This window comes from Aulonocara stuartgranti, assembly GCF_965226115.1.
Source record: "Aulonocara stuartgranti genome assembly, chromosome: 22".
In the NCBI taxonomy this organism is placed as follows: domain Eukaryota; kingdom Metazoa; phylum Chordata; class Actinopteri; order Cichliformes; family Cichlidae; genus Aulonocara; species Aulonocara stuartgranti.
In genome coordinates this window covers 11740853-11755113 of record NC_138957.1, presented here as the reverse complement: position 1 = coordinate 11755113, position 14261 = coordinate 11740853, and the positions used below count along the sequence as shown (strand labels likewise).

The 14261-nt window shown below is 43.7% G+C and overlaps 1 protein-coding gene across 3 annotated transcripts; it reads right to left on the bottom strand.

The window, feature by feature from the left end:
- Nucleotides 1-710: 710 nt before the first annotated feature.
- Nucleotides 711-14191, bottom strand: gon4la (gon-4 like a). 3 transcript variants are annotated; one of them, XM_082521652.1, is made up of 26 exons: nt 13934-14191; nt 13374-13569; nt 13084-13298; nt 12679-12753; nt 12541-12591; nt 12390-12443; nt 10150-10245; nt 9975-10067; nt 9210-9371; nt 8904-9114; nt 8729-8830; nt 8307-8347; nt 8024-8139; nt 7536-7716; nt 7355-7441; nt 7102-7279; nt 6873-7023; nt 6633-6780; nt 4905-5021; nt 3421-4053; nt 3259-3336; nt 2991-3176; nt 2770-2913; nt 2372-2583; nt 1714-1816; nt 711-1625 (listed from the first exon to the last, which is right to left on the bottom strand). In XM_082521652.1, the coding sequence occupies exons 2-26, from the start codon at nt 13549-13551 to the stop codon at nt 1521-1523; spliced, it is 3717 nt and encodes a 1238-aa protein (XP_082377778.1). In that variant the 5' UTR covers nt 13552-13569; nt 13934-14191; the 3' UTR covers nt 711-1520. The 3 variants fall into 3 exon arrangements, with proteins under 3 accessions (XP_082377778.1, XP_082377777.1, XP_082377779.1); XM_082521651.1 differs by lacking the exon at nt 13934-14191 and having other exon boundaries at nt 13374-13927; XM_082521653.1 differs by lacking the exons at nt 10150-10245; nt 12390-12443; nt 12541-12591; ... (2 more) ...; nt 13374-13569; nt 13934-14191 and having other exon boundaries at nt 9952-10028.
- Between the last annotated feature and the right edge of the window lie 70 nt (nt 14192-14261).

The window sequence follows — 14261 nt, the reverse complement described above, 5'->3', positions numbered from 1 at the left end:
TACTACACTTCCTTGAGGAGTTCCATTTTCTATTTTTCTTGGCTCTGAAACGTGATCCTATTTTAACTTGAATAGTTCTGTCACATAAAAAAATCCCTTAACCAACTAAACATATTTTCTCCTATTCCTAACTGATGTAATTTAATCAGTAAACCCTTTCTCCAAGGCATATCATATGCTTTTTCTACATCCACAAACATAGCAACTACAATTTCTTTATTATTCTGAGCTTTCTTAATATCATCTTCCAGACATAAAAGAGGATCCATTGCTACGAAAACTACTCTGATAAGGCGCTGTTATATTTCTTGATTAAAAATTGCGCCGACCACTCATTCACCATCCTTTGCATCAATTTACACATATTGAAAGTCAAAGCAATGGTTCTATATTTCCCAGGATTACTATGGCCTTTTCCAGGTTTTTTTATTGGCATAATTATTGCCTTTTTGCATCTATATGGCAAGAGCCCTACTTGTCATATCTTATTAAATAACATTAACAATTTATTTAACGCTACATTACTTAAATGTTTCAATATAATATAACATACCTCATCGTTCCCTGGAGCACTATCCTGGTGCTACCCAGAGCTCTTTTCATTTCTCCAATAGAGGGGGCAATTCATTATATCAGTACTCTCTTTCCTCCCTAAAGCTTAAAGATTTCTTTCTTTAGCCTTCACAAACAAACACTTTGTTTACAAACACTTTTAAGGAGTAAAAAAATTTTAATGAGTTATTTTCATTCAATGTGAATAAACATTTGTACAAAACCTTCACACAATGTCTCCTTCACCAACATGAGAGCATGGAATCATGGGAGTGATGAGGTGTCCTCAACGCAGAGCATAATGGGAAACCAGAAGACAGGCCCCTCACCAAGGTCACATGACCCAGTTTAAGCCAACAGGAGCTGGTTTCTACTTTCCTTCTTTGTATTATGTGACCACAGAGGCCCCTCCCTCTCTAGAGGAGATAAATTAATGATAAATATTTTTTAAATAAAGCTCTGCTCTGATTGGTCAACAAATCGGAGTTGAAGTATAAACAGCAAGTGTCTCTGAACTCTTTCACAGTAAGCTACAGTCCTGTAAATGAACTCTTTGATCAGCCTCAAATCTGCTCCAGAGAAAAAAGGTCTGAAGAATCCATCATCACCCAGATTGTAGAAGGGGGGTGTTATCCTGAGGCTGTAGAACTTTTAACTGGTTCTAGATTTTAAATCCACAGCTAAGTCTCTAAACCTAAAGTCCAGAACCAAAGGCCGGCCAAGGAGGTTCACATGTATCCTGAATCATTCATCATCTCTGATCTAGAATGGAACTCTTTGATCCTCTCGTCTCAACACATTCTAGACACGTTCTCTAAACAGTCTGGCAGAGGTGAGCAGAGCGCCTCCTGCAAGACTCCATTCTTTCATCTAAATAAACTCCTCTGGATTCTCAAAGTCGGACAGCGGTGGATTCGCATCATTTTGGACTCTGTAGTCTATTTGCAGGTCTCTAACTGGTCAAGGACTCAGTCTGGAGCATCTTGCCTGCTCATTGGCTGTGCCTCAAAGGAACAGGAAGTGGACTTTGCAGAGTGGAAAAGCTTCATCAGGTCGAGGAACCGAAGGCGTACCTGTAGAAAACATCGGATTTAATACTTAGAAGAAAAACACAGAGCTCAGAGCTCTACACTTGCATGCTGAGGCGTTGCCTCATCTCACCTGTTGGGCAGTCTTGTTTCCCAGGTGGGTAGACACCTGTCTAAACGTTTTCCAGGTGGCTCCCCTCTCCTGACAGGCAGTCAGGATAGCTCGGTCCACCTCGCTGGAACAGGAACAATCAGAGTTAGTTTTTCCTCTTTTCTTATGCTACTTTTAGAATCATCTTAAAACATCTGGCTCTGAAAGCTTCGATGCTTAAATTCATTTTATTTTCATAATGTTTCAAGATCAGCGTTTATGTTTGTAGAACATTTCAAATGAAACATTTCTACAACATTTACAGTTTTATACAATACAAATGTCTTTGCTACTAGAAGATGTATGCTACAGAAGTTTTATTTTTTGGGTTTACAGATGTTCCGTCTCATTTTTATTCCTTAAGGATTTTTTATGGAGCATTTAATGAATATTGTTTTTAGAACACGTTTCCAGAGCACGTGAACATTTGCAGGGTGTGTAATGTTTTATGCAACACAGATTTTGAATGTGTGATTGTGGCTGGTGCAACACTTATTGATGACTTTCTGATATTTTCTACAACATCTGAATAATGCCTGCCAACACTTTTTCAGGACACTGGAGTTTTTTGTCTCTAGTAGTTTCAGAACCTTGAAATGATGTTTCATCGTTATAATGTTTCTTTAGTGTTTTCTCTGACCGTGTCCACATGACGACTTTCTCCCCAGTGGCTGTCAAAGTGATGTTTTTGGCACAAACCGCTTGCCGCTGCCCCTCATCCTGTTCCTCTCTGTCGGTGCCTTGGTTCCCGTCAGGGGAACTCTGGGCAGCAGAGTTTGTGGTGTGGAACTCTTGGTAGAACTGGCGGAGTTCCTGCTGCAGGTCAGGATGATGGCAGAGCAAAGAAGAGAGCTGACAAAACAAAGAGAGGATCAGACTTCGGTCTCTCTCTGTTCCATTTTTTATCAATAACTTGATAAACCCATCATTCCGGAGGAAAATAATCAGTGTTTAATTATTTTATCAGTAGAAGACAAATTTAATTGACAGATTTCCTCAGGTCAGATCAGCTGAGGGGTCAAATGTCATCTACCTTACCTTGTTTATGTCCTCAGGTAAAGGGGCAGAGCTTCCTTGCAGTACTGACACCACCTGTTGGTAGAGTGAGGAGCTTTCTCCCAGGCTCCATCTCAGTTTCCATAGAAACACTCGACTGCGTTCAAATAGCTGCTGCTCCAGAAGCTGCGGAGATGAAGAGAGCTGATGAGTTGCACCTAAGTCACAGCACACCTCTGCGAGGTCACAGTGATGTCACCCACCAGGCCACAGCGGCGAGCTTGTCTGCGGTTCAGGAAGGCGGCAAAGTCTCTGAGCAGCTGAGGCCACGGCCGCAGAACGCTGCTTATTCTGTCATACAGGACATCAACTGCAGCAGTTGAGAACTCGTCCAACACACACATCAGTTCCTCCCACAAGCCCGGATACATCTGCACCGCCTCATAAACCTGACCAGGTAACAGGAAATACAAACAACTGCGGTTACACAATCTTGCTAAATACAATTCAATTCCAGAATTAAAGCCTCACCCTGTAGAGATAATCATGAGCGAACAGCACGTCTTCTGACTCTCTCTGATCATCTTCATCACTTTCTTCTGACAGTGGCTGAAACCAAACAGGAAGTCAGATATCTGCAGATATTAATTGGTTGATTGACTGAGAGCTGACTTTGGCCACTAAAGGTTTCACCTGCTGAGTTTTTCTGTCTCCATCTTCATCAGGATCACCACTGTCTTCTTCTGCTCCTCTAGGTGGTGTCAAGATTCCGTCCTGTTTACTCTCTGACCCCACCTCCTGCACATCGTCACTGACAGCAACACTTCCTGCAGCACTGGGTGAAGATTCAGACAGAACCAGGATGATGTCGCCCTCTTCCTCCTCCTCTTCATCAGTTCTGATGACATCATCCCCTGTCACCTGATGGGAGGTGGGGTCATCGCAGGAAGGAGGTGTAAAGGATTTGTGTTCCCTCCCCCTCCTCAGGGCTGCAAGTTTCTGACTGTATCGTCTAATTTGATCTCTGGTTGCCATGGACACAGTGGCAGTGCAAATGTCAGTGGGGGAATCGGTCCTGGTCAGGAGCAGGCGGTGAAGGAGGACTCGAGGAGGAGTGGGAGCGGAGGGGGCAGAGTCAGGGGGATGAGGGGGGTTGTGGTTTTGATTCAGCAATACAAAGCCGATCCGTCTGAAGTCCAGGTTCTGAGGGAGGCGGGGTGGGTATCGGGTCCCAGGGGGGACGCTGTAGGAGCTGGAGGGGGTTGGGATGTTTGAGGCGGAGCTATTATAGTGCCTAATGATTGGGTAGATGACGGGGAGAGAGCGCTGAAGACAGAAAAGAGATGGTTTTATATATGCACATACACACATACATACTCAGACTTCAAACTACACACATGAAAGCAGTGTTCTCTTCTGATTCACTGTAAAATCAGCCTAAGCACATTCTTAATCGCTGAGGCATCCCAACAAACACAATTGCAGTTTCAACAAAGTGTGTCAAGATTCCACATTAGAAAAGGAAAAGTTGCTGCAATAAGTCACAGAAACGCTCCAATTACAAAACAGATTTTTTGGTAGTTCAAAGAAAATATTCTATTTTTGCAGGAGGATCTAGTGTGAAATAAAGTGTGGAACTTCTCTGTTTGGTTTGCTAAAAGTTCAAAGGTCACAGTTGGTTTTGTTTCCATCACAAACGGTCTGTGTCAGCAGCATCAGCTAATCCTCATCACATCCTTTCTTCAGAATCTAAAATACCGTTCGTTTTTATGACCTCTAAGTGAACCTCATACCTATCAGAACTAGTGCTTCTCAGATTACACAGAGGGAGACACTGCAACAGCGGGAAAACCTGCAGCTGATGGGGAACTGGTTCCTGAGCTGCACGATAACACCGAGGAGACAGTGGGAGGACCACAAGGCTGATTACTGACCAGTTAACTACGTTTGCTATTTCCCTCTTCTCTTATAATCCATTCCATGGAGCAGCAGTCTAAGCAGAGACTCCCAGACCTCCCCTGGGCACCTGCTTCATCTCTCCAGTGTCACCTGGGTCTCCTCGGTCAACTGTTTGACACCATGTCATCAGTGCTTATTCTGGAACTAGTTTTCCATGAAGAGAAGACGGGCAGGAAAAATGCAGAGAGGAACAAAGGAAACACAAGCAGCCTTCCTACCAGCAGCCACAGAGGCATGACGCTCTCCTCTCTCTCCACAGGAGGTCGCCAGTCTGCTAAATTCACGGGACGACATGCCACTGGCATTGGGAGAACCCGCCGCTGGTACCTGAAGGTCTGCAGAAGACAGACAGATGGACTGTGTGTTTTTATGTACAGAGGTGTGATAAAGCAGATCATTTTTCGAAAAAATAATGGATAGCTCAAGTGGAGCGGTCGAAGAATAAACTTTTTAAATAAGTACTCATTTATGCAGCGACACAAATGTTCTAATACTGAAGAACATGAAAACATTACTTTTAGCTACATGTCGGCAAAGTTATGTGACATTAGTGATGTTAGTACTAGTGAGGTTCCACTTGCTTTTAAAGCCTTTACTCTAAAAGGCATATTGTTCAAAAATTGACTTTAATTTTACAGAAATTGTGATATTCAAACCTGAATATCACAGTACTAGCAGGATTCACAGCACTGTTAATGTTAGTTTGGTTATTTTGCTGGCTCCGTTTGGTGGTGTCTGTGTTTTTTTTAAATGAGCTGCTATGTTAAATTTGTGTTTTAATCCTGTAGCTTTGCACACATTTGATTTCCATGTTTGAGAACTGCAAGTGTTCAGATCATCTGCGATCATCTCTGAGGGACAGCTGATTGAGACCGAGGCTTTCCACCCTTGATGATACAGGACAAATTCAGCAGTGTGTGAGGAAGAGCCAGCACCAGCTGAGAGATGAAGAGAACAGACAGACTGTTCTCTCTATGAGAGGGACTACTTAAAAAAAAAAAGCTTAAAACAACTAATTATCTGTCCTAAATCACTCTTATTAGATAAAGTCATCATTAAATCTATCAAAGTGTTTTCAGTGTGGAAGAAAATACTCAGGGCGCTCAAGTAAAAACTATGAAAGGCAGTAAAAAGTTCTATATTCAGAAACTTAAAGTACGCAAATATCAGCAGCAGAATGCACCTGAAAATAAAAGTCTGTGTTTCTTTCAGTAATATGAAACATGGAGTGTTTTGGATTAGTAGTACTGCTGTTTGTTGAATTATATTGCTGTAGATGTTTATATGCTTTATGTATTTTGGGATAAGTTGATGTATAGTGCTATAATTTATAAGGATGTTATGTTTTTTTTAATCATTTTTGCCAGGTCAGTCTGTTTAAGGCTCTGATATCTATTCAATATGACTTAAAACAGTTATGGGATGATTTTCTCAAAATCAAAATAAATTTTTCACAAAATTGACAAATCGATAAATCAATCTACTCTTCATTTTATCTAACAAACACATAGTTATCACAACTCGTAAATTGTCTTTTTACCCATATAAATAAGCTTTCAGACAAATTTGGTATTGCCAATATATTAAAAGAACAATATTTGTCTCTCTTATTTGAAACAGAGTTAAAGTTCACTGCTGTACATTTTTAATTAAATGCAATACATTTAATATTGGCCATGTTATATTTACATGACCAAACTGAAATGACACTAGTCTCATTAACAACATTAGCTAACTAGTTAATGTTAAAATTACTGTTGGGTACAGAAATTAAGCCCAACAATATTGTATTTACAGTCCTGTGGTCTTAGCCTCAGATACTTCACAAACCAAAAAAATCTAATTAAAAAACATACATAATTTTCGCTTTCAAAAGGCCAGGTGCTTGGAAGGATGCAACCCATGAATTGGGACGCACCATGTATGTGTATGTATGTCTGCGTTACCTTGACAACGTTGTCAGGAAAACCTGGCCGGCAGCACTGCAGGATCCTTCGTCGAACCTGAACCAGAGATTTCCTCAGCAGGAACTGGGACACCAGTTTGGGTGGGTCACATGACCCTTCCATATTCCTGAGGCCGAGCACCAACAGACTGAAACACACACACGCACACACACACACACACTAAGGGCATGGTGAAGGTTTTTCTCAGGCCTCTTTGTGTTACAGTGAGTGTGTGCTCACCAGTCCTCAGCCGGAGTGAAGGCTGCTGTCCTCCGGGGGCAGTACAGCGCGGGATCTAGGCTAGCACAAGGCAGCAGCTCCGGGTACATGAAGACGGGCCGTGTGGCAAAGAGCCAGGCAAGCTCAGCCGGCATGACGGGGAAGCAGCGCACTGTTAGCATGTAAAAACAAGTTTCAATCAAAGTTTCAAGTCAATCAATCAGGAAGCCCCGCCCCCACCTGTACTCACTCCGTCCCCGGGCATCACGGGGGCGAAGCTGTGGCCGGTAGCTGATGGGAGCCTGACGCAGCTCATCCAGCAGCTGCAGCGCCATCTGCAGGTTGGATGCTCTGAAGACACTACAGAAACCAGGAAGAGCCAACAAACCAATCAGCTCGGCCCGCTGCGCCAGCAGGTCTACCTCACACTGAAAGACAGGAAGTGAGCTTCAATGGGTGCATTAACAACAGGAAGTACATCACAACACATCCAGGTGAGTTACCAGGAACTGCCGGCAGGTCTCCGCTTCGCTGTGCAGTCTGGGCACAAGTGAGGTCAGCAGGTAAACCTGAGTAAGTAGCTGGACATGCTGAAAGAAAGACGACAGGTGAGTTCAGTTGCTGTTATCATGGTAAAAGCATGGTAAGAGCTCTCAGCCACCATGCTGAAAGAGTAGAGTTTACCTGTTGGAGCTGCTGCTGCAGGCATTTCCTCTGCTCAGCGTTCAACTTGTACACGATCAGCTCTGTGTGCGTGTCATGTGGCACTCCAGTCAGCTGTTTCCTTCTTATCAATGCCAGCTGCTGCTTCACCGTGCGCAGCTCTGCGATTGGTCCATCCTCAGCCTCATCATCAGGACACTCTCTGATGTGAAAACACACAGACAGTGATGTATCTGTGTGTGTGAGCATGTATTCATGTCTTTGTGGGGACCAAAAAATTGGAAGTTTACTATACTTGTGGGGACCAACAGCCCTCATGCAGACCAAAATCCCAGTACCCACAAGTTTGAAGGCCTTTTAGGGAATGTCACGGTTACAACTGTGTTATGGTTAGGTTAGGTTTAGGCATTCATTTTTGATGGTCAGGGTTCGTTGCTAGTGAAAGCATGTCAATTAGATGTCCCCACAATATATGAATACCCGACTGTGTGCGTGTGTTAGTTACGCACCTGTCCTGCTGCTCCTCAGGTGTGTGGATCTGAAATGTTTGTGCTTCCTCCTGTGGCTCTTCCTCTTCCTCATGGCCTTCATCATCCACTTCCTGTCCAGCCAGGTCCTCTTTCAGCTGAGACACACAGAAAGGTGAGGAGACAGGTGAGGAGACACTGAGGAGACAGGTGAAGAGACAGGTGAAGAGACACTGAGGAGACAGGTGAAGAGACACTGAGGAGACAGGTGAAGAGACACTGAGGAGACAGGTGAAGAGACAGGTAACCTGAAGGTGTTTTATACCGTCTCAAAGAGCTCCTCCATCAGCTCGTTCACCTCCTTTTCTGAGGACATAAACACAAATTATCATCTTCAGCAGGTATTAATCACATTTATTGCTCGCTTATGATACATTTAATATTGGCCATGTTATGGATGCACCCTTGATGCATCCATCAGAGTGTGTGTGTGTGTGTGTGTGTGTGTGTGTGTGTGTGTGTGAGGGTAGACCGGAGGAGAGGAGAGGAAAAAAAAATACAATAAAAAAAATTTAAAATCCATGGACCTTTGATTGTTAGCCGCCCACTGATTACTGATTTCTCAGATATTACGGCTGATCACCTGAGGCACCCTCCCGAACGTGTGCACTGAGTTTAAACAGATGACTGAGCAGCTCCTTTGTAAATGCAGGGAAAATCTGAACACATGTGTGTTTGTGTACTTACTGGTGATGCGGACAGCCTTGTCATCACGGTAATCCTCTACATCGGGCTCGTCAATGTCAGCCAGGAAGTTGTACTCTGGATCATCCTCGTCATCACACTCCTCTGTCAGAAAAAGATTCTTGATCAGTTTGAGTCCAGTCAGAACTCTAATCCCTGCTCTGTTATGAACCCTCACCTTCATTGTCCATGTCTGAGCTCATCAGCCCTCTCAGCCAATCGGTCCACTCCCTGTCCTCGTGGGTGGAGCTAGAGTCGTACATATCAGGTGTGATGTCAGGAGCTTGGAGTTCTGCCTCCAGCCGGCCCAGCGGGACATCCCTGAGAGGACGTTTGGACCGAGTCCGAGACGCCATGAGACCGGCCTCATCCTCCGACTCAGACAGAGGCTGACGACACAGATGATCCATAATGATCTGTCGCTTTGATCTATATCGTTATCGTATATTGATGCATCACATGACCAGATTGTCTCCATGGTTACCTGATAGGGCTCCATACAAACAGCCAGCTCCTCCTCCACAGCATGAAGCTTCTCCAGGAAGGTCCTGTCAGTCACAGGTTTAGGAAGTGGAGCTTTGGGGGGAGGGGGCGGCCCCATGGAAACAGACCTTGCCCTCACAAGTCTGGACCGACTCCGCGACTTCTGATAGGATGGAAGACAGGAAGCAGGCTTTAAAGTTTAGGTAGGCCAGGGCTCTCCAGCTCCAGTCCTCGAGAGCTACTGTGCTGCAGCTTTTAGATGCATCCCTACTCCAACACAGTTGAATCAAATGGTTGAGCTACTTCTTCAGCATGCCATCAAGTTTGGCAAAGCCCTTAATTTGATTCAGGTGTGTTGGACCAAGAATGCATCTAACATTTGCAGGACAGAAGCTCTCAAGGACTGGAGTTTGAGACCCCTGAGGTAGACAGTGTCCCATTCACAGGTTCAGAAAAAAGTAAACTCAGAGCTTTTAGGGAAATCAGCAAATAAAAACAATGTTTTATACTCAGGTTTCATAAACCGGTGTGTTTAAAACTGCGGAATATTCCTGTTTTCACTCAAATCTCCATGTTTTACCATTAGATCAACAGAAATAATTTGATCAGTAGTTTTGCCATTTGGTCATCAATAAAGTTTTTGAATTTGTTCATTTCTAACAATCTGACGTTTGAGGGACCAGACAACACTGATTGTTTCACACATTTTCACTTCTAAAGCTCTGACTGATCAGCAGACTGACAGCGATGATCACACTCTGAGGACCTGCCATGGGCTGGAGCTGTCCTCCTCAGCTCGGGGCAGCAGAGTCCCTCGAGGAGACGAAGCTGTGCTCTCCATGTCACTCTCCTGGAACGTCTACACAGACACACAACCAATGAAAAATCAGTAGCCAGTCATCATCAACATCACAGCACGGTGCAGACGCTTGGAGCCTCACGTCTTCAGCCGTCTCGTCCTCCTCCTCCTCCTCGGGATGGTACTCGTCATCAGAGGAGTCTTCCTCAGCCAGAGGGATGTCGACAAACTGCGGAGCCTGAAGACAGACACATGTAGCTGAAACTTCATTGACACTGTAATTCCACACAGAAAACAAAGGAGGTCACACACATCCTACAGCGTTAGTCTCAGCGTTCAGCAGAGAAATAAGAATCACATTTTATGACTACTACAAAAACACTAGAGTTGGAGAAAAAAGGACTTTAAAAATGCCTCTTTTTACTTTTAATTATTTTTAAATTGCTAACCTGCTTTAAAACTGTTCATACTCTGACTAAAAGTCAGGTCAGATATACACTACCAGTTAAAAGTTTGGACACACCTTGTCATTTAATGGTTTTGCTTATTTGAACTACTTTCTACATTATAACTGCAAACTGAAGATATCAAATATATAAAGCAGGATATATAGAAATGTAGCAAAACAAAATAAATAACTCTAAATATGCCTTATAGTTTAGATTCCAGAAAGTTAGACACAAACTTTGTTGACAGCGCTGCAAACCCTTGGCATTCTCTCAATGAGCTTCACGAGTAGTCACCTGAAATAGTTTTCACCACAGGTGAGCCTTTTCAGGGTTCATTTGTGACATTTATTGTCTTCTTACAACCGATGGTCCCCAACTGTGTTATTGTGCACAAGTCAGGTTGGTACTCAGCGGACATAACTATTTGACAACTATTAGAATTCATATAAGGGCAAGAACCGATCAGCTAAGTAAAGAGAAACGACAGTCCATCATTACTTTAAGAGTTGAAGGTCAGTCACTCTGGAAAATTGCTAACATTTTGAATGTGTCCCCAAGTGCAGTGGAAAAAACCACGAAACCCTATGATGAAACTGGCACACACAACGACCGCTGCTGAGGATAAATTCATCCGAGTCACCAGCCTTAGAAATCGCAAGTTAACAGCACCTCAGATTAGAGTCCAGGATAAATGCCACATAGAGTTCCAGTAGCAGACACATCTGTACATCAACTGGTCAGAGGAGACTACGTGAATCAGGCCTTTATGGTCAAATAGCTGCTAAGAAACTACTACTAAGAAAAAGCAACAAGCAGAAGAGATTTGTTTGGGCCAAGAAATACAAGGAATGGACATCAGACCAGTGGAAATCTGTGCTTTGGTCTGATGAGTCTAAATTTGAGATCTTTGGTTCCACCCGCCGTGTCTTTCTCATCCGACACAGAAAAGGTGAACGAATGGTCTCTACATGCATTGTTCCAATCGTAAAACATGGAGGAAGAGGAGTGATGTGTGTGAGGTGGGGGTGCTTTGCTGGTGACACTGTTGGAGATTTATTCAAAATTGAAGGCACACATGGCTACCACGGCATCCTGCAGCGACATGCCACCCGATCCAGTTTATGTTTAGTTGGACTACCATTTATTTTTCAACAGGACAATGACACCAAACACACCTCCAGGCTGTGTTGGGGCTATTTGACCAAGATGGAGAGTGATGGACTGCTGCGCCATGGCCTGACCTCCGCAGTCACCCGACTTAAGCCCAATCGAGATAGTTTGGGACAAGATAGATCACAGAGTGAAGGCAAAACGGCCAATAAGTGCTCAATATCTCTGGGAACTCCTTCAAGACTGTTGGAAAACCATTTCAGATGACTACCTCATGAGGCTCATCAAGAGAAAATGAAGAAAGGTATAAAAGCAGTTTGTATATTTTTACAAATCGTCAAGAACACAGTTAAAAATATATATTTTTAAAAATACTAACATTAAAAATTAAAACAATTACATAATCTACTTAAAAAAAAGAAAAAATTACAAACTCATTTTTTAAATTTTATGTTAGTTTCAAATGTTTTTAATATCTAGAGATGTAACTAAAATAAAATAAAAATTTTAAATCTGAATTGTTTAACATTTAAGAACTGAATTAATGTGTAATTGAATTAATTTGATGGCTATTTCTCCAAATTAAATAAATGAAAAATGCCAATGAAAATTTTAAAATGATTAAAAAACACTTTACGGTGTTAAAAATTGAATTCAAGTCAAATGCTGACAAAATGCCATTAAAAGCTTTTACGTCATTTTAAAACATGTCGAAAAAATGCAGGGATTCAAATGTTTTTCAGATGATTTTAAAAAGTTACACTTAACTGAAGACTTTATAAAGATTGCAGTCAGGATTTCAGGTTTGACCTTTGACCTTTACCTTGACGATGTCACTGGTTTTCTTGATGGGCGAGATGGTCCAGGTTGGAATCACCTGACAGAAAACAAAAAGTTCAGAGTGCTCTGTGTGTGTGTGTGTGTGTGTGTGTGTGTGTGTGTGTGTGTGTGTGGGCTGCTGTAAGTGGACTCACTACGCCTTTCTCCACCACCTCCTTCAGCTTAGATCGAGTCATTTTGGGCTCCTGCAGAAAAGAAAGAAAGTCTGTAAGCAGGGTCAGGACTCACGTGATGGCAGTGAATGATTGATTTTGATTGGATGATAGACTCACAAATGGAGGGACAGCCTCAGTCTCATTAATGGCAGCTTTCATCATGGCCACCACATGCTCATTGGTGATCACTTCCTGTGGGTCAAAGGCCAACGTTTAAACTGTAAGTTTCCCATATTCTTGTTGAAAGCCTTTGAGTTTGTTACACTTCATATCTTTAAAAGAGCTCAGAGTAACCTCAGAGAACTGAATGTACTAAAGACTGTCAAAGACTGACAGTATTCTTTAATAAGCCGTTACCATCTAACAGGCATCCTACTCCAAGTCATTAAAGGGTAAGTCACATGACACTTCATGGACAAATACTTCAAATTAAACTGCTTCAAAGACAGTAGGCTTAAAAACCTGAATTCAATCAAAAATCGTGATCACACCCTCTCCAGGCATGTGGGTGGAGGCACTCACGTGGATGATGTTTTTCACGTTCACTGTGGTCAGGTTGTGCTGTTTGGACTTTGTCTCCAGTGACTGATCCAGCTGTCTGTCAATCTCCACCTCCACTCCTGCCTCCTCCTCACTCTCTGAGGCCCCATCCCTTGGCTCCTCCTCCTCAGCCAGTTTCCTCTTCCTCCTTCTGGCGGCCTTCTTCTTGGCAGCCTTCATCTCCTCCTGGCTGTCCTCTGATGGAGAGATCGGTCCATCAGAGACACGGGTCCTCACAAAGCCACCAGCGTATGTGCATGTGTGTGCATTACCCATGGTGATGACGAGTCTGGAGTCAGTGGTGTCTTCCTCCGCCAGCTGGTAACGCTGCTCCTCCTCCTTCTCCTGTAGCAAAGCATCATGGGAGGCGAACTGCAGCAGTGTAGTAGCAGTGACGGCAGGAGCTGGGCCGGACAGGCTGAGTTTAAGACACTTTCGGCCCGAGTTCATCGTGCAGAAACATGACCTCTGAAACAGTGACATCAGACTCAAACAACTTATACAGATGAGAATAAAAAGTATTGAAGGGACACCCAAGCTGTAACTCCCGCCCCTCAGCAGGCTTCCAAGAGTTGACCAATCACAGCAAACAAGATCAGAAGATTAATAACAGTTCTTTTTGAACTGAGCCTCAGAAGGAGACCCTGGTGCAGGCAAGCAGGGTGGACCTCCTTTAGCAAATCTAAAAGGTTAGCTGCTTCTGTTCGCAGCTCCTGTCGGTGTGAACATGCTGTTAAAGACCGAGAGACATGAGACCTGAACCAGCAGAGGAATGGGCAGACAAGGAACCAGTAGCCACCGTGGTAAACTACCTGAATTCACCTGCGTTTACCTGTTTTAGCCGCTTCGGCTCTTCGTCCCGCCTCCCGCCGGCTAGCTGCTAACGTTAGCCCCAGAGGTCCGTGGGCCGCGAGGGTGATCCAGCTCAAGAGTGCACGGGGCAGCAGGCCTTCTTGTCCGTTCTCGGTACCCACACGATAACGGGCATGGTCTGGTGCAGCACAGACTAACTTACCGCCACAACGTCAGACGAGTCTGCCTCCAAAAACTACATTTCCGGCGCCCTCACTGTGACGTATGGAGCGGCGTAATTTTCCTTCTTCTTCTTCAGTTTCATGGCGGTTGGCAAACAAATTCTAGGTGCATTAGCGCCACGTACT